At 44.5% G+C, this 27,382-nt stretch overlaps 10 protein-coding genes across 11 annotated transcripts; 5 read left to right on the plus strand and 5 right to left on the minus strand.

The window, feature by feature from the left end:
- Positions 1 to 3,266: 3,266 nt before the first annotated feature.
- Positions 3,267 to 4,503, plus strand: LOC114241976 (chorion class B protein M2807-like). Its single transcript, XM_028172987.2, has 2 exons — positions 3,267 to 3,317; positions 4,045 to 4,503. The coding sequence occupies exons 1-2, from the start codon at positions 3,267 to 3,269 to the stop codon at positions 4,501 to 4,503; spliced, it is 510 nt and encodes a 169-aa protein (XP_028028788.2).
- Positions 4,504 to 5,169: 666 nt separating this feature from the next.
- Positions 5,170 to 6,536, minus strand: LOC114241861 (chorion class A protein L12). The gene is made up of 2 exons (XM_028172831.2): positions 6,486 to 6,536; positions 5,170 to 5,529 (listed from the first exon to the last, which is right to left on the minus strand). Exons 1-2 carry the CDS (start codon positions 6,534 to 6,536, stop codon positions 5,170 to 5,172), a joined length of 411 nt encoding a protein of 136 aa, XP_028028632.2.
- Positions 6,537 to 6,765: 229 nt separating this feature from the next.
- Positions 6,766 to 11,993, plus strand: LOC114241862 (chorion class B protein M1768). The gene is made up of 3 exons (XM_089732506.1): positions 6,766 to 6,879; positions 6,955 to 7,068; positions 11,568 to 11,993. The coding sequence occupies exons 1-3, from the start codon at positions 6,766 to 6,768 to the stop codon at positions 11,991 to 11,993; spliced, it is 654 nt and encodes a 217-aa protein (XP_089588632.1).
- Positions 11,994 to 12,827: 834 nt separating this feature from the next.
- Positions 12,828 to 13,768, minus strand: LOC114241906 (chorion class B protein L11). The gene is made up of 2 exons (XM_028172891.2): positions 13,718 to 13,768; positions 12,828 to 13,283 (listed from the first exon to the last, which is right to left on the minus strand). The coding sequence occupies exons 1-2, from the start codon at positions 13,766 to 13,768 to the stop codon at positions 12,828 to 12,830; spliced, it is 507 nt and encodes a 168-aa protein (XP_028028692.2).
- A 243-nt stretch (positions 13,769 to 14,011) lies between these two features.
- LOC114241907 (chorion class A protein L11-like) lies at positions 14,012 to 14,619 on the plus strand. The gene is made up of 2 exons (XM_028172892.2): positions 14,012 to 14,155; positions 14,287 to 14,619. Exons 1-2 carry the CDS (start codon positions 14,105 to 14,107, stop codon positions 14,617 to 14,619), a joined length of 384 nt encoding a protein of 127 aa, XP_028028693.2. The 5' UTR covers positions 14,012 to 14,104.
- A 2,923-nt stretch (positions 14,620 to 17,542) lies between these two features.
- LOC114241908 (chorion class A protein L11-like) lies at positions 17,543 to 18,147 on the minus strand. Its single transcript, XM_028172893.2, has 2 exons — positions 18,004 to 18,147; positions 17,543 to 17,875 (listed from the first exon to the last, which is right to left on the minus strand). Exons 1-2 carry the CDS (start codon positions 18,052 to 18,054, stop codon positions 17,543 to 17,545), a joined length of 384 nt encoding a protein of 127 aa, XP_028028694.2. The 5' UTR covers positions 18,055 to 18,147.
- Positions 18,148 to 18,390: 243 nt separating this feature from the next.
- LOC114241981 (chorion class B protein L11-like) lies at positions 18,391 to 19,365 on the plus strand. Its single transcript, XM_089734807.1, has 2 exons — positions 18,391 to 18,441; positions 18,863 to 19,365. Exons 1-2 carry the CDS (start codon positions 18,391 to 18,393, stop codon positions 19,316 to 19,318), a joined length of 507 nt encoding a protein of 168 aa, XP_089590933.1. The 3' UTR covers positions 19,319 to 19,365.
- Positions 19,366 to 22,174: 2,809 nt separating this feature from the next.
- On the minus strand, positions 22,175 to 22,860 carry LOC149503382 (chorion class A protein L12-like). The gene is made up of 2 exons (XM_089734217.1): positions 22,810 to 22,860; positions 22,175 to 22,693 (listed from the first exon to the last, which is right to left on the minus strand). The coding sequence occupies exons 1-2, from the start codon at positions 22,858 to 22,860 to the stop codon at positions 22,346 to 22,348; spliced, it is 399 nt and encodes a 132-aa protein (XP_089590343.1). The 3' UTR covers positions 22,175 to 22,345.
- Positions 22,861 to 23,190: 330 nt separating this feature from the next.
- Positions 23,191 to 23,789, plus strand: LOC114241974 (chorion class B protein L12). 2 transcript variants are annotated; one of them, XM_089734210.1, is made up of 3 exons: positions 23,191 to 23,241; positions 23,325 to 23,364; positions 23,413 to 23,789. In XM_089734210.1, exons 1-3 carry the CDS (start codon positions 23,191 to 23,193, stop codon positions 23,787 to 23,789), a joined length of 468 nt encoding a protein of 155 aa, XP_089590336.1. The 2 variants fall into 2 exon arrangements, with proteins under 2 accessions (XP_089590336.1, XP_028028782.2); XM_028172981.2 differs by having other exon boundaries at positions 23,325 to 23,789.
- Positions 23,790 to 26,053: 2,264 nt separating this feature from the next.
- LOC114241992 (chorion class A protein L11) lies at positions 26,054 to 27,291 on the minus strand. Its single transcript, XM_089734226.1, has 2 exons — positions 27,241 to 27,291; positions 26,054 to 26,526 (listed from the first exon to the last, which is right to left on the minus strand). The coding sequence occupies exons 1-2, from the start codon at positions 27,289 to 27,291 to the stop codon at positions 26,188 to 26,190; spliced, it is 390 nt and encodes a 129-aa protein (XP_089590352.1). The 3' UTR covers positions 26,054 to 26,187.
- Between the last annotated feature and the right edge of the window lie 91 nt (positions 27,292 to 27,382).

Genomic DNA, 27,382 nt, shown 5'->3' on the forward strand with positions numbered 1-27,382 from the left:
AAATGTTTTAGATATGCTGTTAATTTGTAAGAAGACTAAAATGAATTATGCGTTGACCAAGGCCCATAGACATCAACAACGTAAATGTCGCCCTACTCGTCTTGAGATATGAGTTCCAAATCTCAGTTTTACAGTTGCCCCACCCTTTAAATCGCTAAGCGTTACTTTTTTTTTTTTTTTTTATTGCCTTTGTAGGCAGACGAGCATACGGCCCACCTGATGGTAAGTGGTCACCGTCGCTCATGGACGTCAGCAATGCCAGGGGCAGAGCCAAGCCGCTGCCTACCATAAATAACTCTCCGCCAGCCTCGTTTGAAGAAGGACATGTCATAGCGCTCGGAAAACACCGTGGAGGGGAGCTCATTCCAAAGCCGGATGGTACGTGGCAAAAAAGATCTTTGGAAACGCACTGTCGATGAACGCAGCGGTTCCAGATAATATGGATGAACTCTGCTCCGATGGCGGGAGGTGCGATGATAAAAAGGAGATGAGGGAATCATCTCGAATAATTCCTCAGAGCATTCCCCATGGACCATGCGGTATAAAACACAGAGAGAACCGAAGTCCCTCCGTAGACCCAGAGGTTCCAAGCGATCCGCGAGAGCAGGACTATCGACCATCCGAACAGCCCGTTTCTGTATGGAGTCAAATGGAAGTAGCTGGTATTTGGGAGCCCCGGCCCAGAGGTGAGAGCAGTACTCCACGCGAGGTCGGACCTGCGCTTTATAAAGCGCAAGTCTCTGTCCAGGCGTGAAATACCGCTTCGCTCTGTTGAGAACTCCCAACATTTTAGAGGCCAATTTGGCTTTACCTTCCAAATGACTCCGAAACTGGACATCGCTCGAAATATCGACCCCCAGAATCCCAATACTCGCGGAAAGCTGTAGGGATACTCCTTGAAATTCCGGCGCCATGACAAAAGGGTCCTTCTTCGCAGTGAACGCGCAAACTTGTCAAAGCAGAAACAGGCGGGGCGTTGATAATTAACCATGAGGGCTCACAGACCACCTTACCACCTTATATTTTATTAGCCTTACCACCAATATGTTTTTTACAAACAAACAAATTAAGGAGCGGACGGTTAGCGTGTTAAGGACAAGTGATGCGTAGAGAGAAGATGCATGGGACTAGGACATGTATGGAAAGCTAGTGCTGCTAGCCCTTTTTTTTTTTTTCTCGGGTAGAGGGCCGGACCTCCTACGAGGTCCCCGCGCAAGAGGGGCGCGCGGGGTATGTGAGACTCAACGATCTGCATGGTGTTGTGAGCAGACCGCGGGCCCAAGGATTTTAGGACCCACCCACTAAACGACTCCCCTGCACTTTTACACCCGACGTCCGATCCCCTCCGAGGTCAGAACCCGGATGAGGTAGGGGGGCTACCGCGGTCAACACTACAACCAGACGGCGCGGCTCACCCCAAGGACGCCCAGCCGACGGAGCCTTCGAGGCGAATCGAAGGCTCTGAAACGTCGGCCGTCTCGGTACGGCAGCCCGTCGGGCCGCCCAGACGGTGCCGCTGGTGTCCCGGAATACCCCGCTGGACCAGAACCAGCCTGCCGGGTCGGGACGCGATACACCGTCGACCGGTCGCTCTATTCACTCCACGGCAGCGCGCTAGAGTGCTGGTAGCGCGCCGCGCTGCCTCACCCCCTCAGGTCGCCCCTTGACCTTCACCGGGGGGAGGCCGCCACCTACAGGGGCCGGGACGTTCGGGCGTATTCCCGCCTCCGGCCCCCGGCTCGACGGCGACGTATCGATGCGGAAAGGGAAGAGCTCTCCCTCTCTCGCTCCGCCGCCTCCTTCTGCGAGATGGTGGACTCGCAGAAGTTGAGCATCGCCTTCCAGGACGCGTCGCTGCCGAGCATCGTAGCCACGACGCGCGGCAGCGAGAGGTCCTCTCCAATGACCGCGACGAGGGCGGCGCGCTGCTCGTCAAATCCAGAGCAACGCGCCAGCGTGTGTTCCGCTGTGTCATCCTCGTCGCGGTCCGCGCAGTGGTGGCACTGCGCCGTCGGTTCCCTTCCGGCTATTTTGAAAAGGTACCGGCCAAAACATCCATGGCCGGACAACATTTGCGTCAGCCGGAAGGTGAGGCATCCGCGGTCGCGGCCCACCCAGTCCGCGAGAACCGGGCGGACCGCCTCGACGGTACGGATACCGGCCGACGGGTCCGCCAGTGCTGCTAGCCCTGACCTGTGGGCTCTTGGCCCATCGGGATGATGGGGTGAATGGCTTCCTGGTCGAGTAGTAGATAGCCGTGTCATCAACAAAGAGAGCCTAGATAGGTCGCCGGCGACTAGGGTGTACGTTGATATTCTAAATTCTAACCAAATAGTAAGGGGAGAGGAGAGCAGAGCCTTTCAGGCCTCCAGCTCTATTTCTATGGAGGAGAGAGAGGGTTCCCTTGATGCTGGATAGAACGGTCTGACAAAAGTTTTGTATTATGAGCATGAGACTGTCTGGTACGCCCATGTTGTTCAGCTTGGACTTCAAACCATTGTGCCAGATGTTCCGTCCGCTCATTTGCGCATTGCAGGAAAGATACAGTTCATCATAGCGGCATTTAAAATGGAGGCCAACATGATTAGTTAGACCGGTAAAATATTTAACCTGCGGTTGTGGATGGCGTCGAAATCGGGGTATTTCTGTGGTTGTAAGTTCACGATTTCTCCCTTGATTTCGTTAGCAGTAATGGAGGGTAACGCATCCGCGGATGGCAGGGAAGCTCTACGCTTGTTTTCCCTATCGACTAACTCGGTATATTCGGGTTCCGTGGTGCGAGCACTACTGAAGTACATCCCGTGAAGTGCTCCATCATCCCAAGTCACCATCATAATAGTCCATAGACATCTACAACGTAAATGCCATCACCCACCTTGAGATTGAGCGCTTAGGTCTCAGTTTTAACAGTACAATGACTGCCAAACTTTTCAAACGAAACGCATTACTGCTTCAGGGCCAAAATTGGCAGGATGGTGGTACCTACCCGTGCGGACTCACAAGACGTCCTACCTTCACTAAAAAAAATTAAAAAAGCAACTGTATGTTGTCTGTCATTCGAAAATGATCAAAAACATAGAGGCTTTAATTGTAAAACACATATCTGTGTTTACGTAATTATTACTGGAGTTACCTAAGTAATGTAATAATATAAAGGACATCATTTCTAGTTCGTCACGTAATTTAGATAGCGTTTGGCAACAAAACTATATAAAAACAGAAATAAGGCAGTTGGAAGTCATTTAACTATACCTCAGTAAAACATAATGGCAGCAAAAATTATTCTATTCTTGTCTGGATGTGCTCTCGTGGCTCAGGTGAGTGTTTTTTTTTCTTATATGGTTGGATGAGCTCACGGCCCACCTGGTGTTAAATAGTTACAGGTTTTTTTCCCTGCCCATGCTGATAGCCTTGAGAGGCTATTTCAACTTCTCCTTGACGTGTAGGTGAGCTCACGGGGCTCAAACCGGGAGTGTTGCTAACACTGGCCCTAGCAAGAGCAGTGCTTTGCAGAATCTACTACCGGATCGGAAACGCGACCCACTGAGAAGTTCCGGCAAGAAACTCAGTAAGGTTACCGGAGCCCATAGACTTCTATAACGTAAATGCCGCTACCCACCTTGAGATATGAGTTCTAAGGTCTCAGTACGAGTATAGTTACAACGACTGCCCCACTCTTGAAACCAATACGCATTGCTGCTTCACATCAGAAATAGGCAGGGTGGTGGTACCTACCCACAAGACGTCCTACCACCAGTAAATCTCCTTAGTGTACTGTGTACTTCTTTCAATATAAATTAAGATTTTGTAATGCTTATATGACGAGCTCATGACACCATAGCCACGTTTGGGCTTTATATATATATACCCATTATAGCACACCCTGTATAGATATATTTCTATAATAATGTAACTGGTAAGGGTAACAAAAACAAAACGTTCGGCGTAAAAGTACAAGATGATGTAATTATCACCTAATGGAAGTATAGGTTTAATAAATAAATAAAACAGTGATTTTTGTAAACTACAATACTTCTCATTTAGTTCACAGTTGGCCAGTACATCGGCCGCGTGAACAATGGTTGTGGATGCGGGAGTTTCGACTACCGTGGTCTCGGTTACACCGCTGGCTGTGGTCTCACCGCTGCTAGTTCTCTTGCAGCCTCCCATGGAGGAGGGTTATTCGTCGTCACCTCCTCTGCCGCGCCTACTGGTCTCGGCATAGCTTCCGAGAACAGATACGAAGGCGCTGTCGATGTGTGCGGCAACATTCCATTCCTGGGCACCGCTGATGTCGCAGGCGAGTTCCCCACTGCGGGCATTGGTGAGATCAACTACAGCTGCGGCGATGGAGCAGTCGCCATTACCGCTGAAGGTGGTCTCGGCTACGCTGGAGGACTTGACTACACTGGTGGACTCGGCTACGCTGGTGGACTTGGCTATGGCTTAGGCTATGGAGAATACGTTGGATGCGGTTGTGGTTGCGGTGACGTCTACTTGTAGAACATGATAATGATGATAATAAAATAAAACTATTAGCTCGAATAAAGTCTGGTAACCATTAAAGTGTGCTATTTATTTCTGATTAGTACCAGAAATAACCCAAGTTGCATCAGCTTAGGCAATCCAAGGAAATCTTTATGCAATAATTCGCGTTTCTATACAAACCTCAAAGTTTACACGACAATTGTCAAAGGCACCACCGGAGACATCAACGAGGAAAACATCCGCTTCTGACGGCTGAATCAAGAGTTCTTACGAAAAACGTACCGCTATAGACCATGTCCTCTGTTTGTATCAAAACCTCCCTAAATCTACATTCAACGACTGGTCAGACCCGGCCCAATTTGCTGGTCGATTTTTGGATTTGGCTTTGAATCGATCTCTACCAAACTTTACGAGATCAATTCCTAAGTTTGTTCTTTGTATGTCTTTCAATTCAGGTAGCTGCATCAGAAAACAAAATAAATAAATACAATTAATTAAGTGATCGTCACTCATCTTCTTCTTCCTAGCGTTTTCTCGGTCTAGTGACAGAGTTCGCTTTCTTACTTAAGCTCCTCCTTTTTGTCCGGAGTTTCACTAAGAAATTTTAAAAGACGTTTTTTTGTAATTTATTTAATTGTTGTTCGATCGGAATTTCACAACATGGCACAAGCAAACGGCTTTTCAGTAGTAGCCACGGTATCCGCATCCGCATCCGCAACCGCAGTCGGGAACGCAACGTCCGCAGATAGAGACGCAACCTCTAGCACAGGCAAGGCCCCCGAAGCTCACGGCACCGATGATGGGCACGCTGCCACAGACAGAGGCTTCACCACACACGGGCAGCTCACCGGCGACAGCCACATTACCGACGCCCTCGCCGCCGTAGCTACCGCAACCAGCACCATATCCGCCGCCGTAGCCACCCAAGCCGTAACCGCCCAGGCCGCATCCACAGCCGTAGCTACCCAAGCCGTAACCGCCCAGGCCGCATCCACAGCCGCAGCCTCCCAGGCCTCTACCCAGGCACTGTCCGCACACATCCTAAAGCAGTCACATATGAACGTGCATTAAAATTTAACAATGACTTTAGTTTCACTGTTTAACTATATACAAACCAACAATTTATTAAATTGTTATATTTTTTTGTATCTGAAAGTTTGTCTATAGTCAAGTTCTATCAGCGTATCTTTAATTGTTTAGTGAAGAGTAAGCATAAGTATGTTAAAAATTGTATGCCATAAGTATCCAGCAGTTTTTATTTTTTATTGCTTAAATGTGTGGACGAGCTCACAGCCCACCTGGTGTTAAGTGGTTACTGGAACCCATAGACATCTAAATGCGCCACCCACCTTGAGATATGAGTTCTAAGGTCTCGGTATAGTTACAACGGCTGCCCACCCTTCAAACCGAAACGCATTACTGCTTCACGGCGAAAAAAGGCAGGACCTTGGGCCCGCGGTCTGCTCACAACACCATGCAGATCGTTGAGTCTCACATACCCCGCGCGCCCCTTTTGCGCGGGGACCTCGTAGGAGGTTCGGCCCTCTACCCGAAAAAAAAAAAAAAAAAGGACTGTGTTACCTACCCGCGCGGACTCGCAAGAAGCCCTACCACCAGTAATTACGTAAAATATAATTTTGCGGGTTGGATTTTTATTACACGATGTTATTCCTTCACCGTGAAAGTCAATCGTGAAAATTTGTTTTTTAATAACAGCTTCGAGAGTGGTAATATCGTGCAATTAAGAGTAATCGGAATCTTAATCAGTATCATATATATCGTGAATAGTCCTAAGCGTCATCACTAGCAGGAGTATGGTCAATTATGTGCCAATACGAGCAGGAAACGTTGTGTTACCGGCTCGAAAAGTTAACTTACAAAACAAATTAAAATTCGCCTTAGGTCTCAAAGTCGGTGAAAAGGCAGTTAATGGATTTTTAGGTTTAGAGAGTAATGAAAAACACGTGTCCAGATTTCGTCAGTTTTTAGCAACTTACTTGGATCAGACAGCCCAGAGCGCAGAGAAGGAGAATAGCGAAGGTAGACATGATGCTGGATATTCAGGCACTTAATCTTGAATACTTTAAGCTTCGAAACTCCGTTCTTATATAGTAACTAAGGATTATGTTCACCTTGAGATAAAAAACAATTCAATGACGAAAAGTTGAGAAATAGTGATAATTTGGTTTTTAAACAAACAATAAATGCTCGTAATTGTTTCCTGATTACCCGGTTCGAAGGACCAAAACTGCACAATGTCTCCAAAGTCACGTCTATATGCTATTTAGATACATAACACGAGGATTTCCAACGAAACTGCTCGATATAAAAGGCGAGGTATTTCAGAGTAAGCTCATTCCCTTCGTCTACGCCCCCGCTCTCGTGGCCCAGGTAAGCTTTTTAATTTTAAATTAAAATAAAGGGACATAGAATGAAAATTATTAAATTGTGTCATATTGTTCACAGTCCACTTTGGGCATTGGTTGTGGTTGCGGTTGTGGAGGTTGTAGCTACTTGGTGGTCTGGGCTACGAAGGTTACGGCTTTGGGGGTCTCGGCGCTGGATGTTGTGGTTTCTTCGGTGGGTTTCTCCTTGTGTCTTCTTCCTCGGCTGCTCCTACTGGTCTAGATGTATGTTCAGAGAACAATCAATGCTGCGTCGGCGTCTAGAGTAACGTGCCCTTTCTTGTTACTGATGATATCGTGTTGTGGAGGATGTAGACATGGTGGCATCTACTTAAAAGGCTTATTGAGTTATGTATCATTGAGAAATTCAATAAAACCAACATTCAGTAATAATATTCATTTTCTTTTCAGTGGCATAATTCTAGCAAAAAATATAATTGGTAGCTTATTTTTAATACGTTCTGTGTATCAAAATACAATTCAAAAACATAATTTAGCATTGTAGTTATTATTATTATTATTATTTTTATTGCTTAGATGGGTGGACGAGCTCACAGTCCACCTGGTCTTAAGTGGTTATTGGAGCCCATAGACATCTACAACGTAAATGCGCCACCCACCTTGAGATATAAATTCTAAGGGTCTCAGTATAGTTACAACGGCTGCCCCACCCTTCAAACCGAAACGCATTACTGCTTCACGGCAGAAATAGACAGAGTGGTGGTACCTACCCGCGCGGACTCACAAGAGGTCCTACCACCAGTAATTACGCAAATTATAATTTTGCGGGTTTGATTTTTATTACACGATGTTATTCCTTCACCGTGGAAGTCAATCATGAACATTTGTTGAGTACGTATTTCATTACAAAAATTGGTACCCGCCTGAGATTCGAACATCGGTGCATCGCTCAACACGAATGCACCAGACGTCTTATCGCTTAGGCCACGACGACTTTCAAATTAGTATTATTAAGTAGAACCTCTAAATCTCTAATTTATCAATGGCAGCTGGTAGAAAACTGATACAGCTTTTTTCCAATTAAGACCTATATCTTTATTGATAATAAAGCAATCACAAATTCTTCTGTTTCTCGAAATTATCATAATAATATCTGAACTGAATCTTTCAGTTTTGGGACTGGGCACTTTGCTTTTTGAAGACCACCTTTAATTACACTAGTGGGCTAATTGTAATCGATACAAATATATTATCCGGTTTCTCCCCTGAATTTTTTATTTTTTTTATTGCCCTTTTAGGTAGACGAGCATACGGCCCACCTGATGGTTACCGTCGCCCATGGACTTCAGCATTGTCCGGGGCAGAGCCAAGCCGCTGCCTACCTACCGAAATTGGTACTGTAGCAAATTCGTTTTATACACATTCCCAGTATCAAATGTTGCAAGTGTAACCCACCGAGTTACTCGCCGGATCTTCTCAGTGGGTCACGATTCCGATCCGATGGTAGATTCTCCGAAGCACTGCTTTTGTTAGAGCTAGTGTTAGAAATTCTCTCAGGCTGAGCGGCGAGCTCACCTACCGGTCCGCGTGATGTTCGTTTATCAAGTTGCAAGTGAATGCATAACTCTTGGACAGATGGCGTGGTGTTCTTTTATTGTTTATTTTTTTTTCTTACCTATTTTAGCTTCTCTTGGACGTGTAGATGAGCTCACGAGGCTCAAACCCGACGATGTTGCTAACACGAACCCTAGAAAGAGCCGTGCTTCGCAGAATCAACCACCGGATGGTAAACGCTACCCACTGAGAAGATCCGGCGAGAAACTCAGTGGGCTGTATCTGTGGGTCAATTTACTGGTCAAGCCCTGCGTCGCATGCGACGGGTTCGACGAGAACGATGACCGATTATTATTTAGACGGGCCTATAAGTTCCACTTAATGATCTCATTAAGTGGTCATCGAAGTACATATACCTCAACAATGTAAATGCCGATATCCTCTTTTAGACATGGGTTCTAAGTCTCATTTCTATAGTCTAACAGCTGTCTCACCCTTCTAAGCAGAAAATGAATATACTTTGCAGCAGTAGTAATGAACGTAAATAACCATTTTCTATAAGCCTTCTCGCGACACACGGTCCCGTTTTTCAAGGAGGATTGCGTATAGTACTTACCAGTTGGGAGCGGCTTGGCTGGACTCCTGACACTGCTGAGGTCCATGAGCGACTGGGACGCTTGACTGATTCGCGGCAAGAGTAGGCAAGGCGGTAGTGCTACTTGTCAATGCGAGTTCACGGGACGCCCTATTCCTGGAGTAGGTGTCAGCTACGCTAAGCCGACGGTACGAATGTATTTCGGAATGTGATTCGGAACTCCTATCTTTAAAAAGTGTGATGTCAGCATTTGGTCGCTAATGCTTAATGAAGTAGAAAGACAAGCTTATTTATCTGCGTGCTGCGTTTATTTCACTTTTACCAGGTTACGGATGCGGATGTGGCAGCGTCTACCGAGGAGTTGGGTAAGAATATATCTACAAATTTATTACGGGAATTCAAAACATATTTTACTCTAGCATCAATTTTAGTTTTAATGCGAATTTCCATTTTGACTATTCTGTATAAAGTAGTTTAAATAATTTTGATAATTTCTTTTAGTCAACTTTCATTACCACGCTAGTAATGAATGATGTTCGAATTCTGGAGTACGAAACCCTCAGAAGCAGCCCACTGACTTTCTCGCCGGATCTTCTCAGTCGATTCCGACACGGTGGTCGATTCTGCAAAGCACAGGTTTCGCTGGGGCTAGTGTTAGCAAATTTACCAGGCTGACCCCCGTGAGCTCACTTACTTACACGTTAGGTGAAGATGGCATAACTCCTAGAAGTTGCCAACATAGGAAAGGCCATGAAAGGCCTTCGTAGCTCTTTATATAATCATCTTCGACTTCGTTTAGTTTCCAGTTTTCCTCAGGGCGGCTGTAACAGAGAGTCCGGTGAGCGCGGCTACTTGATTCGACCAAAAGCTTAGTAATCGGCCGGGGGTCTTTTCCCTTCTACCTTGCCCACCACAGCCAACTTTTCAAGGTTTTTCTGGTTGCCGTCGAGCAATGTAACCTAAGTAAGAGCTTAAGTAAGAATTTTGTTGGTAACAGGTCGTAGACCGTTTCGTTTTCACGCGAAGTTGCTTGAGAATACTTTGTTTTTGGTCCATAGTATGCGGAGTATCTTTCGCCAACACCGCATCTCGAACGCTTCTATTTTTTTCCGCTCTGCTGCTCGTATCTTCCTAAGAATAAGTGCTTAAATTGGCCGTATCGTGAATGCACAAGGTATCGCCATCATGCCCATTTCTGCCGTGTAGCAATCCCAGTTCGAAGGGTGAGACAGCCATGTTTGCTAGATTAGCCAATTTGTCAATATTTATCTGAATCAATTTACATAACTTTTTAGAACATAAGTCATCGTAGCCTAAATGATAAGACGATTGGTGTTAATATATCAAGCGATGCGATAATACCAGCGTTCGAATCCCACAAGCAAATAACTATTTTTCTAATGGAATACGCACTTAAATCTTGTTCACAAATTACTTCCTTAGTGAAGGAATATCGTGGTATAATATTTTTTTTTTTTTTTTTTATTGCCTTTGTAGGCAGACGGGCATACGGCCCACCTGATGGTGAGTGGTTACCGTCGCCCATGGACTTCAGCAATGCCAGGGGCAGAGCCAAGCCGCTGCCTACCGCTTAATACTCTCCACAAGCCTCGTTTGAAGAAGGACATGTCATAGCGCTCGGGAAACACCGCGGAGGGAAGCTCATTCCATAGCCGGATGGTACGTGGCAAAAAAGATCTCTGGAAACGCACTGTGGATGACCGCAGTGGCAATGTCGAAACCTCAAAAAAGTTCGTTTAAAACAGTTATTGCTTAGACGTGTGGATGAGCTCACGGCCCACCTGATGTTAAATGGTTACTGGAGCTCATAGACATCTACAACGTAATTGCCGCCACCTACCCTGAGATATGACTTCTAAGGTCTCCGTTTTTACAGTACATATTACTATGCGGCTAAGGCATGGACCTAACGCCTCAAGTGGCGGAATTCGCTTTTTAATGTCAATGGGGCACTGACTCCATAGACGACATCAGGGGGCTAGTGTGTACTCTGTCCGAAAATATCGATTTTTAGAACTTACTTGTATCAAACAAGGCGGAAATTCAATTAGTAAAAGGGTAGACATTTTGTATTCACAGACAGTTTCGATAAGTTCTATTTTAAAACGTATTTAATAAGAAATTGAAATTGGAATTGGGTAAGAAGTTGCACATTGCAGATTAATATAATTATATTATGTATGGAACGTCAAGTGGAATTTATATATTTTACAACAAATGCAATATATAATTCTTTGGTGCGAGTCCAGGTCACGTATGATAGTTTTTTTCGGTCAGCAATAAATGTATAAAAACGGAGATAAGACTACACCGAAGTCATTCTGAAGTAATGCATTGAAACAACATGACCTATAAGTTGATCTTCATTTCCTTCCTAGTATGCTCAACACAGGTATGCTTGACTGTTTTCTTACTTTAATTTTGATTCACTACTTAAAATTTTACTGGAAGTCTTATTCAATGAATGGACCCCCAAAAATCTGTGATATATTTTCGCATATCGTTCACTTGCTGGTTCTATTAAATAGTGGATTGTGGCTCAGGGACGCGGTCGTTTCGGCAGCTGTGGCTGCAGTGGCTGGGGCTACGGTAACCGTGGCTATAATGCTCTGGGAAATGACATCATCGCTGCTTCTGCTTTGGGAGCTTCCCACGGTGGAGGCCTCGCCGTCGTCACTACCTCTGCCGCTCCTACTGGTCTGGACGTGACTTCGGAAAACATGTACGAGGGTACTGTGGGTATTTGCGGTAACCTACCTTTCCTCGGGGCTGCTGCTGTGGAAGGTTCCTTCCTCGCTGCTGGTGCTGGCGACATGAACTATGGCTGCGGCGACGGCGCCGTCGGCATCGTGGCCGAGAGAGGCAGTAGCTACGCTGGTGGTCTCAGCTACAACCCGGGCTACGTTTTCAACTATGGAGGACTTAGAGTGTGTGGCTGCAAATGCGGTGCTGCCTGGTTGAAACGCTGACACCGTTCATATGTGCTGATTTTTTTATTTTTAAAATAAAGCAATGAGATTGGGCTGTTTTTTTATTTTCTTAACTAGTCACATACGATCTTTTGGTAAATATTTAGTACCAGAATCGCCATATTTTCGCACAAGTTAAGAATTGAATCTGTGCGTATCTATCTGTCTCCGGACTTATGTTTCTGAGACTGCGTTTTTTTTTTAAGTGCCTTGTTGGCAGACGAGCATACGGTCCACCTGATGGTGAGTGGTTACCGTCGCCCATGGACTTCAGCAATGCCAGGGGCAGAGCCAAGCCGCTGCCTACCGAAGCCAAGCCGCTGCCTACCGAGCCAAGCGTCTCTCATAACTCGTATTACTCGTTTAATTCTGTATAAAAGTAAGCCGGTAAAAAGTTGTTGTTTGAGCGAGGTTTTAGAATCAGTGAAAGTTTATAGACGGATGAACACCTAGGGTTCCGTGGTTGAAACTATGGACATCATGACATGAATGGGGCCCCCCACTTTGATATTTAGCGTCTGTGTCTCAATTGTACCTATAGTAATTACCTACGCGACTTATGGTTTTTGTGGGTTTGGTTTTTATTATACGACGTTATTCTTTCATCGCGGAAGTCATTCCTGAACATTAGGTGACTTTGGGATGTTCAACGCCAGTACAGTCGCATAACTCAGTACAAGTACACTAGGGGTCTTATCCTTTAAGCTACGATGACAATAAGTAATATTCTATCAACACGGAGCATAATTATATTGAAACACAATTTGATGATGGAGTAAAATATATTTTGAATGTTCAGATTATAAAAGGACAAGCGTAGTGTTGACAATTTGCTCAGTAGCCGCAGCCACATCCGCATCCGCCGTAGCCTCCATAGCCGAGACCGTAGCCGCCTCCGTAACCTCCATAGCCGAGACCGTAGCCGCCTCCGTAACCAGCTCCATAGCCGAGTCCACCCTCGCGGGTAATACCAACGGCACCGTTTCCGCAGCCGTAGAGTATTTCACCAATACCGGCGGTGGGGAACTCGCCAGCGACATCAGCAGTACCAAGGAACGGCAGGTTGCCGCAGACGCCGACGGTACCCTCGTACCTGTTCTCAGAAGCTACACCCAGACCAGTGGGAGCAGCAGAGGCAGTAGCTACAGGGAGACCACCACCGCTGAAACCACGACCGCATCCACCTCCATAGCCCCCGTAGCCCAGACCACCATAGCCCAAACCACCATAGCCCAGACCGCCGTAGCCACGACCTCCACAACCGCAACCACAACCGAAGCCCAAAACGGACTGTGAACAATGGGAAGAAATTTAAAATACTAGTGGCCCCCCAGTAATCGAGATTCGACTATAATTAATTGGCATTGTAAGTTTGAACACTATTCATTGGTTCTATTGTCAAAGATTATTATACTTCTTTAATCACAGAATACGCCATAAACAAAAAAGTATAGATGCGTGTGTGTGTGTCAAATACAGGGTAGTGTGGGAAAGGTTTTTTTTATTGGTTTAATGTATTTTTAATGCATAATAATAAAAAAAATTAGCATTCTGCACCCCTTCTCAATTTCTCTATAAGTGTGGGAAATTTGATACTCCGTCGTCTGCGCAATTTTCGTAAAAAGGGGTACAAAGTTTGACTTCAAGTATTAATATATACCTACATTAGTATTAGAATGCGTTTTACATTAAAATAAATTTAAGTTTTAATTGTAAAGACGTACCTGTGCCACGAGGGCGGTGGCGGAGACGAAGAGAATGAGTTTAGCGGCCATGTTGTTTCACTGAATGACTTCAGAATGAGTTGACTTGAGCTGCTTGAGCTTTTATACACAACTATTTTCCTTATCGTTCTCATAGAATTTATCTTAATTCATTTTTGACGTGACTTTTGAGAATTTCCAAATTGTAACCTTCTGAATCAATAGTGATAATCGTGAAATTTTGAAATAAACTAAAAATACTTGAACGCAGTAAAGATTACTCTAGTTTCACAACTTTTCATTATAAAATTCTGTTATCCCAAGGTGACCACGACCCTCGGCTGCTATATAAGGTGGATGTTCTGTACTTGGAAACATTCTAGATCAAGTATCTGAATACATTGCAACATGTCCACCTTCGCTTTCCTCCTCCTCTGCGTTCAGGCTTGCCTGATCCAAGTAAGTATTTCATTTATTTTCTATTGAAGGTAAATTTTACGTTACGAAAAGTCCTCTGTAACTCTCTCGGTGCTATTTGATGTAGTAGTATGCGATTCTTTTCAAAGTTTTTATCTGTGTGACTGTTTTAGAACGTGTACGGACAGTGCCTGGGTAGAGGACTGGGAGGCTGCGGCTGTGGAGGCGGCCTAAGCGGCTATGGACTCGGCTACGGCTTGGGTGGATACGGCGGCGGATATGGCTATGGCGGATACGGCGGTGGTTACGGTACCTATGGCGGCGAGGGCGTCGGTAATGTGGGTGTCGCTGGTGAGCTGCCCGTTGGTGGTGTCACCGCTGTCGGTGGCCGCGTGCCCATCATCGGTGGTGTCGAGTTCGGAGGTCCCGCCTGCGCTGGCGGCTGCGTCTCTATCTGCGGACGTTGCGCCCCCACTTGCGGCTGCGGATGCGGTGGTTATTATTGAGAAGAAATCAATGAAAAAAGCTTGAAATCTAAATAACTTGATCAAAGTAATAAATAGTTCGCTTGGCATCAAAAATTTGTGCATTATTTTCTGATTTTCCGTACTTTATAAAATCATTGGTTATTCATTACTCAAGGTACTGTGTATTTCCTATTCATAGGCAGACGGACTCACGGCCTGTCTGGTACTAAGTACTTTCATATTAGTACTTAACCTATAGCCGCCAGAATCACTCCCCATTGGAGGTCAATGTTTCCATTTTATTTACCTCTGTCCCACCCTTATATTTCCTATTTCATCTCTGATACTTTTTGTTTTATTTATTATACTGATTAATGTTGATCTTTTTTTTTTGGGAATTGACTGGATTTTTCTGGTATGTTTCTCTTAATGTTTGATTCGCTTTCAATGTTGGATTTGGTCATGCTGTTAGTATTTCGTGTATTGTGTCATATTTCTGTTGGGAGTTAAATGTTCTAGTGATGATTCTGTTGGCAGTTATGGCCCTGTCTCGGAGTGCCTTTTTATGGGGGGTTTCTAAGGTTATTCTCAATAGTCTACAGACTGTTCGAACGTTAAAAATTTGTTTACCTTCAGGGCTAGGCTGGAAGGCGACGAGAACCATATTGTATGGCTCCTTCCCGCGTCCTGTGTGCATACGGTGGATGGAGTTGACCGGCAGACCTTGTTCCAGAAGGTCGGCCTTGACGAGCCCGTTAGAATGCCGTGTATGTCCGCGCGGAGTTCGCGCTCCTCCTGAAGCGTATAAGTGTGAAAGCTTATACGCTCCTTACGGAGGTATGAAGATAGGGCCCTATGGTCGTTGGGTGATTGCACCTTTATCTGTTCGCCGTTTGCGAAATTGCGGACGCTGGAATAATAAATTTTTTTGGCCTGAAGGGCTAGGGAAACTCGGTCCCACGCTGCCTTCTCTTGAAGGATTATCGGGGGAGGGGTCTGGGTTTTGATTTGTGCCACTGGACGCGGCGACGGTGTGGCACGGACAGGGGGGACGACAAGGGTTGGAGGGCGGGGACGCGACGTGTTCGTGGCTTTGCTTACCTTGGCGGCCGCGGGAGCTCGGGCCTCCGCGGCGCGCTTTTTACCTTTTTGGACTACTGTGAATCCATCAGTCGGGGCGGCGGGGGAAGAGTCGACCTCCATGTCCGACTCTGAGTCGGATGAGGAGGGCGCGGGCGACCTGCAGGCGGGTGTTTTAGCGGGCGCAGTGGACGACGCAGGCACGACCGAAGCTGTGGAAGAACGCACGGATGCAACGTAGGCTGCGGACGAACGCACGGTTGGGGCGGAAGCTGCAACGGTCGACGCAGAAGTTTTGGGCGCGAGTATCGGGGACACGGGAGCGGCGGGCGCGACGGAGGCCGCGATGGACGACGCGGCAGCGACGGGTGCGATGGAAACCGTGGGCGAGTTCGCGGCGTGATGGGTCTTGAATTCTAAAAATTCTGCCGATAGCCTTGAGTACCGCAAGCGAAGAAATTCCGCAAACAGGTCGACCGTGGACTCCATTATAATAGACGAGTGTCCAGGGATGGCTGCCACGGGACTTTAAAACACACTCAGGCCCCAAGCTTACAATAATCGCAATTAATTACGTCACACAGCCGTCCGCTTGCAAACGGGCCACTAAGTTACCGAACCAATTCCTGGAATTTAGGGGTCCGCCCGCTCACAGATCACGATGCGACGCAATTAGCACAGGTAGTCACTTCCGAGAAAAACACTTGGACGCCAGACGTGCCCCGGTCGATGAGCACGTCAGCACGCGACGGGCGCCTAAATCAGAATGAATATCACTTCCCCATTTGAGATCAAAGTTTTCATTTTTTTGACCGCTATTAAAATTCCTATTTCATCTCTGATTGTTTGTGTTTTAGTTGTTGTACTGATTAATTTTGATATTTTTTCAAGGAGCTCGATGGATTTCTCTGGTATGTTTCTCATAATGTTTGATTCGTCTTCAATGTTGTTTTTTGGTCATGCTGTTAGTATTTCTTGTATTGTATCTTATTTCTATTCGGTGCTTAAAAGTTCTAGAGACGATTCTGTCACAGAGTTGATATTCAATTTTATAGTAGCTAAGTAGTTATTATTTCGTTATTTTGTGTTATTATTGTTTTAGCTTTGAAGGGCCGGCTTGGTTTTAAAGCCGATGACGTGTTCAGATATGTTCTAAGCATTCTACGGTTGCTATTAAAATTGTGATTTGCGATGATGCCGCAGTCGTCAAACAATTTGGGTCTGTTCGGTAAGATGTAATCTGACATAGATTGCACCTTAACGATCAGACCCAAATTTTTTGACTACTGCGGCACCATCACAATTTAAATAGCAAGTATAGAATGCTTAGAAAATGTCTGAACACGTCATCAGCTTAAAACCAAGCAGGCCCTTTAAAGCGAAAACAATAATAAAACAAAATATATAACGAAAGAAGAGCTACTTAGTTACTATAAAACAGAACCTCAACTCTGTGACAGAATCATCTCTAGAACATTTAACTCCCAACAGAAATATGACACAATACACGAAAAACGAACAGTATGACCAAATCCAACATTGACGATAAATAAAACAAAAAGTGTCAGAAATGAAATAGGAAATATAAGGATGGGACAGAGGTTAATAAAATGGAAACTTTGACCTCCAATGGGGAGTGATATTTACGTTCTGGCGGCTATAGGTATGGTACTAATCTGGAAGTACTTGGTACCAGACAGGCCGTGATTCCATCTACCCATAAATAGGAAATACACTGTACCTTGAGTAATGAATAACCAATGATTTTATAAAGTACGGAAAATCAGAAATTATAATAATAAACAAAATTTTGATGCCAAACGAACTATTTATTACTTTGATCAAGTTATTTGGATTTCAAGCTTTTGTCATTGATTTCTTCTCAATAATAACCACCGCATCCGCAGCCGCAAGTGGGGGCGCAATGTCCGCAGATAGAGACGCAGCCGCCAGCGCAGGCGGGACCTCCGAACTCGACACCACCGATGATGGGCACGCGGCCACCGACAGCGGTGACACCACAGACGGGCAGCTCACCGGCGACACCCACATTACCGACGCCCTCGCCGCCATAGGTACCGTAACCACCGCCGTATCCGCCATAGCCATATCCGCCGCCGTATCCACCCAAGCCGTAGCCGAGTCCGTAGCCGCCCAGGCCGCCTCCACAGCCGCAGCCTCCCAGACCTCTACCCAGGCACTGTCCGTACACGTTCTAAAATAGTCACACAGATTAAAACTTTGAAAAGAATCGCATACTACTACAGCAAATAGCACCGAGAGAGAAGAGAACTTCACGTAAAATAAAATTTGCTTTCAATATAAAATAACTGAAATACTTACTTGGATCAGGCAAGCCTGAACGCAGAGGAGAAAAAAAGCGAAGGTGGACATGTTGCAATGTATTCAGACACTTGATCTAGAATGTTTTCAAGTACAGAACATCCACCTTATATAGCAGCCGAGGGTCGTGGTCACCTTGGGATAACAGAATTTCATAATGAAAAATTGTGAAACTAGAGTAATCTTTACTGCGTTTAGGTATTTTTAGTTTATTTCAAAATTTCACGATTATCACTATTGATTCCGAAGGTTACAATTTGGAAATTCTCAAAAGTCACGTCAAAAATTAATTAAGATAAATTCTACGAGAATGATAAGGCAAATAGTTGTGTATAAAAGCTGAAGCAGCTCAAGTGGACTCATTCTGAAGTCATTCAGTGAAACAACATGGCCGCTAAACTCATTCTCTTCGTCTTCGCCACCGCCCTCGTGGCTCAGGTATGTATTTACAATGAAAACTTATATTAATTTAATGTAAAACGCATTCTAATAATAATCTATATAATATTAATACGCGGAGTAAAACTTTGTACCCCTTTTTACGAAAATTGTGCAGACGGAGGAGTATCAAATTTCCCAGTAGAGAAAGAGAGCAGAATGCTAATATCTTTTTTTATTATGCATTAAAAATAGATTAAATCAATAAAAAAAACATTTCCCACACTACCATGTATTTGACACACACACGCATAAATACTTTTTTGTTTATGGCGAAATCTGTGAATAGAGAAGTATAATAAATAGCCTTTGATAATAGGACCAATATTAATGTTCAAACTTATAATGCCTATTAATTATAATCGAATTTCGATTACTGAGGGGGCCACTAGTATATTTAATTACTTCACATTGTTCACAGTCCGTTTTGGGCATCGGTTGTGGTTGCGGTTGTGGAGGTCGTGGCTACGGCGGTCTGGTCTATGGTGGTTTGGGCTATGGTGGTCTGGGCTACGGGGGCTATGGAGGTGGATGCGGTCGTGGTTTCAGCGGTGGTGGTCTCCCTGTGGCTACTGCCTCTGCTGCTCCCACTGGTCTGGGTGTAGCTTCTGAGAACAGGTACGAGGGTACCGTCGGTGTCTGCGGCAACCTGCCGTTCCTTGGTACTGCTGCTGTCGCTGGCGAGTTTCCCACCGCCGGTATTGGTGAAATCCTCTACGGCTGCGGAAACGGTGCCGTTGGTATTACCCGCGAGGGTGGACTCGGCTATGGAGCTGGTTACGGAGGCGGCTACGGTCTCGGCTATGGAGGCTACGGAGGCGGCTACGGTCTCGGCTATGGAGGCTACGGTGGATGCGGATGTGGCTGCGGCTACTGAACAAATTGTCAACACGACATTTGTCCTTTTATAATCTGAACACTCAAAATATATTTTACTCCAACATCGAATTGTGTTTCAGTGTAATAATAATTATGCTCGGTGTTGATACAGTACAGAGATAGAATATTACTTACTGTCATCGTGGCTAATATTCAAGAATGACTTCCTCGATGAAAGAATAACGTCTTGTAATAATAAATAATAATTTAAAAAAACTAAAAAAAATACGCTTTTATAGAAAATCCAACTAAAAAAGAGAAAACAAATTTTAATAAATTTGAATTAAGAATAGTGTAAGAAATTATTGATTTTATTGTAAAAAAAAAGCGTGGGTTGCTTTTCAGGATATTATCAAAATAATCCTTCTACTCATATCCGTTCATAAAATACTGAACGTGTGGCGGGTAGCCATCATACAACGCAAGATAATTGACAGATGCCTGAATCTCACTTACGACATTTTCAAGATAAAGCGCATATATACAAGTTCCGAACAACAACATTTGGACCGTCGGTCTACCGAGCAATATCACCCGCTCGGTGGAAGATCTTTCCTTTCGTCGTATATTCCTCATCCCAAACTGGTGACCCCGACGTAATGTGAACACGCAACCTTCTGATTCATCATCAGCGCATCAAGAACTTCAGCTACCACAATCCCCGCATTCTCGCAGATAAAACAAGTCATCGACAGTCGTCCCACAGCAAGCCAGCCTCGCAACCTCAACAGGACCATCGCAGCTGACTCACCGCGCTTCCTGGTCCTACGGCACGCACCTACACTGCCTCATCGCGCAGCATTCAAGCTCAGTTTCGACTCACCGCAAACTTCGAGCAGCACTGGCACTTGCAAGCTAATCTCAGCACGGACAACGCTAACTAAATGACACGACCTCCGGTCTCGGAGGGGAGTGATGTGGCGGGTAGCCATCGTATCACGCAAGATAATTGACAGATGCCTGAATCTCGCTTACGACATTTTCAAGATAAAGCGCATATATACAAGTTCCGAACAACAACATCTGGACCGTCGGTCTACTGAGCAATATCACCCGCTCGGTGGAGGATCTTCCCTTTATCGTATATTCCTACAAAAGTATTGATACCATGCACCCCACGCTTTTGGTTTATAACTTAACAAGAGCTTCGGCACAATAATGTGGATAGTTCGTTCGAACAAGCCGCACAAGTTGTGGCATTAGTTCGGCATCAACGGATAGAAATTTAAACCGGTCTGCGGTTGCTATAGTGTATAGAAGGCTCGTAGAGACCGGTTCTTACAGAAGGAGTTGTGGTACCGGCAGAGCTCGAGTAACCATTCGTCGAAACAACGAATGGGTCTTTCAGCTTCCTTGCGAAATCGTTTCCTCACGTCAGTTAACATCAAAGCAGAGCCGAATCAAGCACGTGGAGTTAACATGTTTACGCGAATGAAGCTAAGACCTATCGGAGTCTTTAGGCCAGCAAATGATTTAAAGCTGTCTGCAACACCCAGACAAGCTTGCTTAAGATTTGCCCGTGAATACCTAAATTAGTCTGAAGAACTATGGACTTCTGTATTATTTACCTACTTATCAAGGTAGGGCATGTTTATATAGTAAATGATATGGTCGCAAAAGAGTTTATCGTCAATGTAAGGATATTATGATCAAAGTATCATTGAGGAACGTGTCTTTTGGAGGCGGTTTTTCTATGATCTTGGGTGCCATTTCATATTGAGTTATTATATGTGTTATACACAATAGTTACTTCTATCAAAATGATGTGTTTGTACAAAGCCGAAGTAGGGCATTTTGTGGCTCTGGATGTTCGACAGATTCTGAAATCCAGTAAAAGACTAGTCGGGGCATAACAAGTCAACGTGTAGTCAGGTAATGCGACTTCCTTTCCAAGGTTAGGTTCACGAGAGTCCTACCGATGTGTCTTCTGCAGAAGAGCTAGGCTTGATTGAGTGTGCGTTGTGCTCATTTAAGAAAGGTAATAAAATTCAAATTGAGAAATGAAGGATACTAAGTCCTGAAAATCTTTAATAAGGAAGGAGTTTATATTTTTCACTTAATCGATTTTGTGATAGTTACTCCGATAAAGATTTTTTCTGCTGGAGAGAATGGTAATTGAAGAGCTTTATTATCATCATCATCATCACCCTATACCGCTACCCCTCAAGGTTCACAACTATGACGTGTTATGCGCAGTCTGCATCGAGCGGATTCCCACGATCTTCAACAGGTGATCGGTCTATGTCGTGGGGGGTTTGGTCTACCCACTCTGTATTTTCGGTCGGCGGTCGGCACTTGAGAATTTTTCGTCGCATAAAGAAATAGGGTATCGAAATTAAGAAGCTATTAGACTATACGAATGTAGCTGGGGAGGCAGACCGCTGATGTTCGGAAACTCGGTTAGGTCAAACTCCGTGTTTCCAAGTGTTTCTATCTCTCCAAGCTAAAGATAAAAGTTTGTTTTATTTATAAGGTAATTGAAAGGTATCTCGACCAAAAGTCCGCTGGAACTGAATTCGTGGAACTAACATTCCAAAGTCCAGCTTGTACAAGAAAAAAGCCAACAAGAGAACCATCTAGATTTTTCGGTACCGTAGCCGAAACTATTAAGATCTCAGAGTCAAAGGAAATGTTTTAGGCTTCATTAACATTTTGTTCCAAGCTCTGTGGCGAGTTCTTACAGTAATTGATTGAGATGATGACCACCGGCATCACCAGTGGCCGCGAGAACATTTCTATTACCTGAAACCATTTTACTTCTTCATAGTAGACCGAGACATCACTTTACTATACTATAATGTTTCGCCTACTCAGGTAATCCTTCCTGTCCTCAATATTATCAAAGAACGTAGGTACTAGACGTGTATGTTGTTCAAGATTTTTAATTATGTAGCTTTAGTTGAAACCAAATTCTTGGGAAGAAGTTATTGGAAAGTCTCTTAACAAATCTTAATAAAAACAGCTACGCTTGCATCGATCAGAGTTTAATTAATGGAGGATTGTCGTATTGTCTTTCTTTACATTTTCAGTAGTATCCACCGAGACCAGCGCGTCCACATCCGCAGGTGGGAGCGCAGTGTCCGCAGATGGAGACGGCACCAGCGGCGCAGGCGGGACCTCCGTACTCGACACCACCGATGATGGGCACGCGGCCGCCGACAGCGGTGACACCACCGACGGGCAGCTCACCGGCGACTCCAACGTTACCGATACCCTCACCTCCGTATGAACCGCAACCACCGCCGTATCCACCGTCGATGCCGTTCCAGCCAAGACCTAGTCCGTTCCAACCACCACCGAGTCCGTTCCAACCATTCCAGCCACCTCCACAACCGCAACCGCCTAGTCCACCCAAGGACTGGCCATATACGTTCTGTAACGACAGTAACGCTTCATGACAATATTCAAACTCATCAGAAACAACATCAGTATTATATATTAGTAGTGACAATTTCAGAGCGCAGAGCACATAAATTAAACATTACTCACTTGGATCAGGCAGGCCTGAGCGCAGAAGAGAAGGAAAGCGAAGGTAGACATGTTGTTGTATTCAGGTACTAGACGGAGAATGCTATTACTGCACAGCGGCAATCCTTTTATACGAATAATTGTATTCCAATAAGGGCGATTACGACAAAGTGTTGAAATGTAGAATTGTGAAAAAACTTATTTTCCTTGATTGACACGTATCATTTAGCTGTCTCCAACAGCCGCACCACTAGTTAGAGTAATCTCATTCAAACAAAATTTCACAAGCTACAGTAATGTAGGTTAAAGTCACGTTTTTGAGATAGGACACTTGAGAAATATTCCGTATAAAACAGACACAACTGAAATCGAACTCATTCTGAAGTCAATCAGTGAAACAACATGGCCGCTAAACTCATTCTCTTCGTCTGCGCCACCGCCCTCGTGGCACAGGTACGTCTTTACAATTAAAACTTATATTTAATGTAAAACGCGTTCTAATATTAATATATTTTATTACTTCACATTGTTCACAGTCCGTTTTGAGCATTGGTTGTGGTTGCGGAGGTCGTGGTTACGGCGGTCTGGGCTATGGTGGTTTGGGCTATGGTGGTCTGGGCTATGGTGGTCTGGGCTACGGGGGTCTTGGAGGTGGATGCGGTCGCGGTTTCAGCGGTGGTGGTCTCCCCGTTGCTACTGCCTCTGCTGCTCCCACTGGGCTTGGGATAGCTTCCGAGAACCGGTATGAGGGTACCGTCGGTGTCTGCGGCAACCTGCCGTTCCTTGGTACTGCTGATGTCGCCGGCGAGTTCCCCACCGCCGGTATCGGTGAAATCGATTACGGCTGCGGAAACGGTGCCGTTGGTATTACCCGCGAGGGTGGATTCGGCTATGGAGCTGGTTACGGAGACGGCTATGGTCTCGGCTTTGGAGGCTACGGAAGCGGCTACGGTCTCGGCTATGGAGGCTACGGCGGATGCGGAGGTGGCTGGGGCTACTGAACAAATTATCAACACGACGCTTGTCATTTTATAATCAGAACACTCAAAATATATTTTACTCCAGCATGACATTGTGTTTCAGTGTAATAATTATGCTCCGTGTTGATACAATACAGAGATAGAATATTACTTACTGTCTTCGTGGTTTAAAGGATAAGATGCCCGGGGTACTCGTATCAAGCGATGCGAAAACGCCGGTGCTCGAATATAAATTAGTATCCACATTGAAAAAGTTATAAGAATTGAAAAGGGTAAATTAAAAAAAATAATTGAACATAAATCCGAAAAATTTAGATTTGTTTTATGTCTGTGTTTTTGAACTACTAAAGAGTACAATATAAGCTTTACGTTCTCAGACATTGTTGCAACTAATAATAATAATGAGGAAGTAGCTGTGTCTGTTTGTAAAATCTTAACAAAGAAGTCGGGGTAAATAGACTTTGATAAAAATTTGTAAAAAACAGCTCCTTGATATTTCTAAACTCATTTGCACAGAATTTGACTTTAACATAATTTGTGTGCAACTGCTTTTTTTCTATATTGCAACTTAGCAATCTGTTACTTCAAAAACAGTAATCTAATTTGATGTCACATTTTCATTAGGATAAGTTGACTTAGCTGAGTTGTATCCCCAGTGGTACCATTCTCATCTCCTATCTGCAAATCTTATTACTAGGTCTGGTATACTATTTCTTTTCGGGCGAGGGTATCTTAGACTGCCCTCCCGCTGCAGTTCTGCAGCTAGCTGATTAATATGTTGATCCAGTCGTTTTTGGTAATCTGTGCTGTATATTTATTTCAGTTTCTTCCTTCACTGTTCTTAGATTCAAATCCAGATTTACATATTTGTTGCTTATGTATGGTGGAATATTGAACATGGTTCTCATTGTTTTGGTTTGATACCGGTCTAGTATTTCTAGATATCAACATTAATCAGTACAACCAATAAAACAAAAACAATCAGAGATAAAACAGGAATTTTAATAGCGGTCATAAAAATGGAAAATTTGACCTCAAATGGGGAAGTGATATTCACGTTCTGGCGGCTACCACATAATAACGAAAGAATAGCTACTATAAAACAGAACCTCAACTCTGTGACAGAATCATCATTATAACATTTAACTCCCAACAGAAATATGACACAATACACGAAATACTATCAGCATGACCAAATCCAACATTGAAGGCGAATCAAACATTAAGAGAAACATACTAGAAAAATCCAGTCAATTCCCAAAAAAGATCAACATTAGTCAGTATAATAAATAAAACAAAGAGTATCAGAGATAAAATAAAAAATATAACGATGGGACAGGGGTTAATGAAATGGAAACTTTGAACTCAAATGGAGAGTGGTATTCACGTTCTGGCGGCTATAGGTTAAGTTCTATAAGTAAGTTAAGTAATATAAGTAACTAAGTAAGTACTTAGTACTAGACAGGTCGTGAGTCCGTCTGCCCATGAATAGGAAATACACTGAACCTTGAGTAATAAATAACCAATGATTTCTTAAAGTACGGAAAATCAGAAAATAATAAAGAAAATTTTGATGCCAAGCGAACTGTTTATTACTTAGATCAAGTTATTTCGATTTCAAGCTTTTGTCATTGATTTCTTCTCATTAATAACCACCGCATCCGCAGATGAAAGTGGGAGCGCAACGTCCGTAGATAGAGACGCAGCCGTTAGCGCAGACAGGACCTCCAAAGTCGACACCATCGAAGATGGGCACGCGGCCACCGACAGCGGTGACACCACAGATATAGAATGAAATATATGAAATAGACGTGTTACAGTGCTGAAGAGACACACTCGTCGTCATCCCCAAGGCTCGCTACACTGATGGGTCCTGCAATGCCCGAATCAGCAGAATCTCATGACCAGGTTGTCGGTAGAAGGCCTACCCTCGCTACGCCTTTCGGTGTTTTGTCACTTCTCGAGAACTTTTTGACCCCAGCCAATTACATTAGCCAGCCATTTACTGGTGGTAGGACCTCTTTGGAGTCCGCACGGGTAGGTACCACCACCCCGCCTATTTCCGTCGTGAAGCAGTAATGCGTTTCGGTTCGAAGTGTGGGGCAGCCGTTGTAACTATACTGAGATCTTAGAACTTATATCTCGAGGTGGGTGGCGCATTTAAGTTTTAGGTGTCTATGGGCTCCAGTAACCACTTAACACCAGGTGGGCTGTGAGCTCGTCCATCCATCTAAGCAATAAATAAAAAGCCAACATCTGTTCTACTAGCAGCTCTGACTGCCGACAGCCACTTCAACCTCACGATTAAATTAACCCAGATTTTGATGCTTGTAAAGATTTATTTTTCAATCAATTGTCAATTTTCAATGTTAATATTTCATGAGAACAGGACCTCGTTGCATCATGCCAGTTAATTTCTTCAGTAATAGCGACCACCGTATCCGCAGCCGCAGGTAGGGGCGCAATGTCCGCAGATAGAGACGCAGCCGCCAGCGCAGGCGGGACCTCCGAACTCGACGCCACCGATGATGGGCACGCGGCCACCGACAGCGGTGACACCACCGACGGGCAGCTCACCGGCGACACCCACGTTACCGATGCCCTCGCCGCCATAGCCACCGTAATAACCACCGCCGTATCCGCCATAGCCATATCCGCCGCCGTATCCACCCCAGCCGTAGCCGAGTCCGTAGCCGCCCAGGCCGCCTCCACAGCCGCAGCCTCCCAGTCCTCTACCCAGGCACTGTCCGTAGACGTTCTAAAATAGTCACACAGATTAAAACTTATTACAACGGTAATGGGCCAAGAAACTATCAAGTAGAAACTGGTGATGGAACAGTTGTGAATAGACATATAGATCAATTACTTAAAAAATAAACAGATTCTGGGCAGCAAACTGCAGAAAGATGGAAGGAATCGGAATTGGAATGTGAGGCAGTGAATGTTGAGGAAGGGGAAAATATAGGAGACATTTTTAGTAGTTTGGGGGAACAGGAACTTATAGAGTTACCGAGTCCAGACGAATGAGCAGAAATGTTAGGAAATCCTCCAGAACCAGAATCAGAATATTCTGGTGGTAAAATTCGTCACAAAAGTCATATACATCAGAGGTCACCCCATAGTAGATAGTATTAATAAAAACTTGAGATATTATACAGTGCTTAATAGTAAATACGTAGAAGATTATGATTAAGAACCTAATACTTTAAATTGTGACTAAGTTGTAATTGTGTCTGAATTTATTGGATCAAAATATATTTTATATTATTGTGAATAGTATAGTTATATACTTGGAAAGAAGGTATGTAGTGTATTAGTGAGGGCACTTGTTCTCCTTTTAATGAAAGGATTGCTAAGTGCGGGTTGCATAAAGACAGACACACAATGAACTGATTGTTACCGAACACATGTGCTAGTCATTATTAAATAATAAAACAGAATACTTTCAATATAAAATAAATGAAATACTTACTTGGATCAGGCAAGCCTGAACGCAGAGGAGGAGGAAAGCGAAGGCGGACATGTTGCAATGTATTCAGATACTTGATCTAGAATGTTTCCAACTACAGAACATCCACCTTATATAGCAGCCGAGGGTCGTGGTCACCTTCAGA

The sequence above is a fragment of the Bombyx mandarina genome, chromosome 02, assembly GCF_030267445.1.
Source record: "Bombyx mandarina strain Sakado chromosome 02, ASM3026744v2".
Lineage (NCBI taxonomy): Eukaryota > Metazoa > Arthropoda > Insecta > Lepidoptera > Bombycidae > Bombyx > Bombyx mandarina.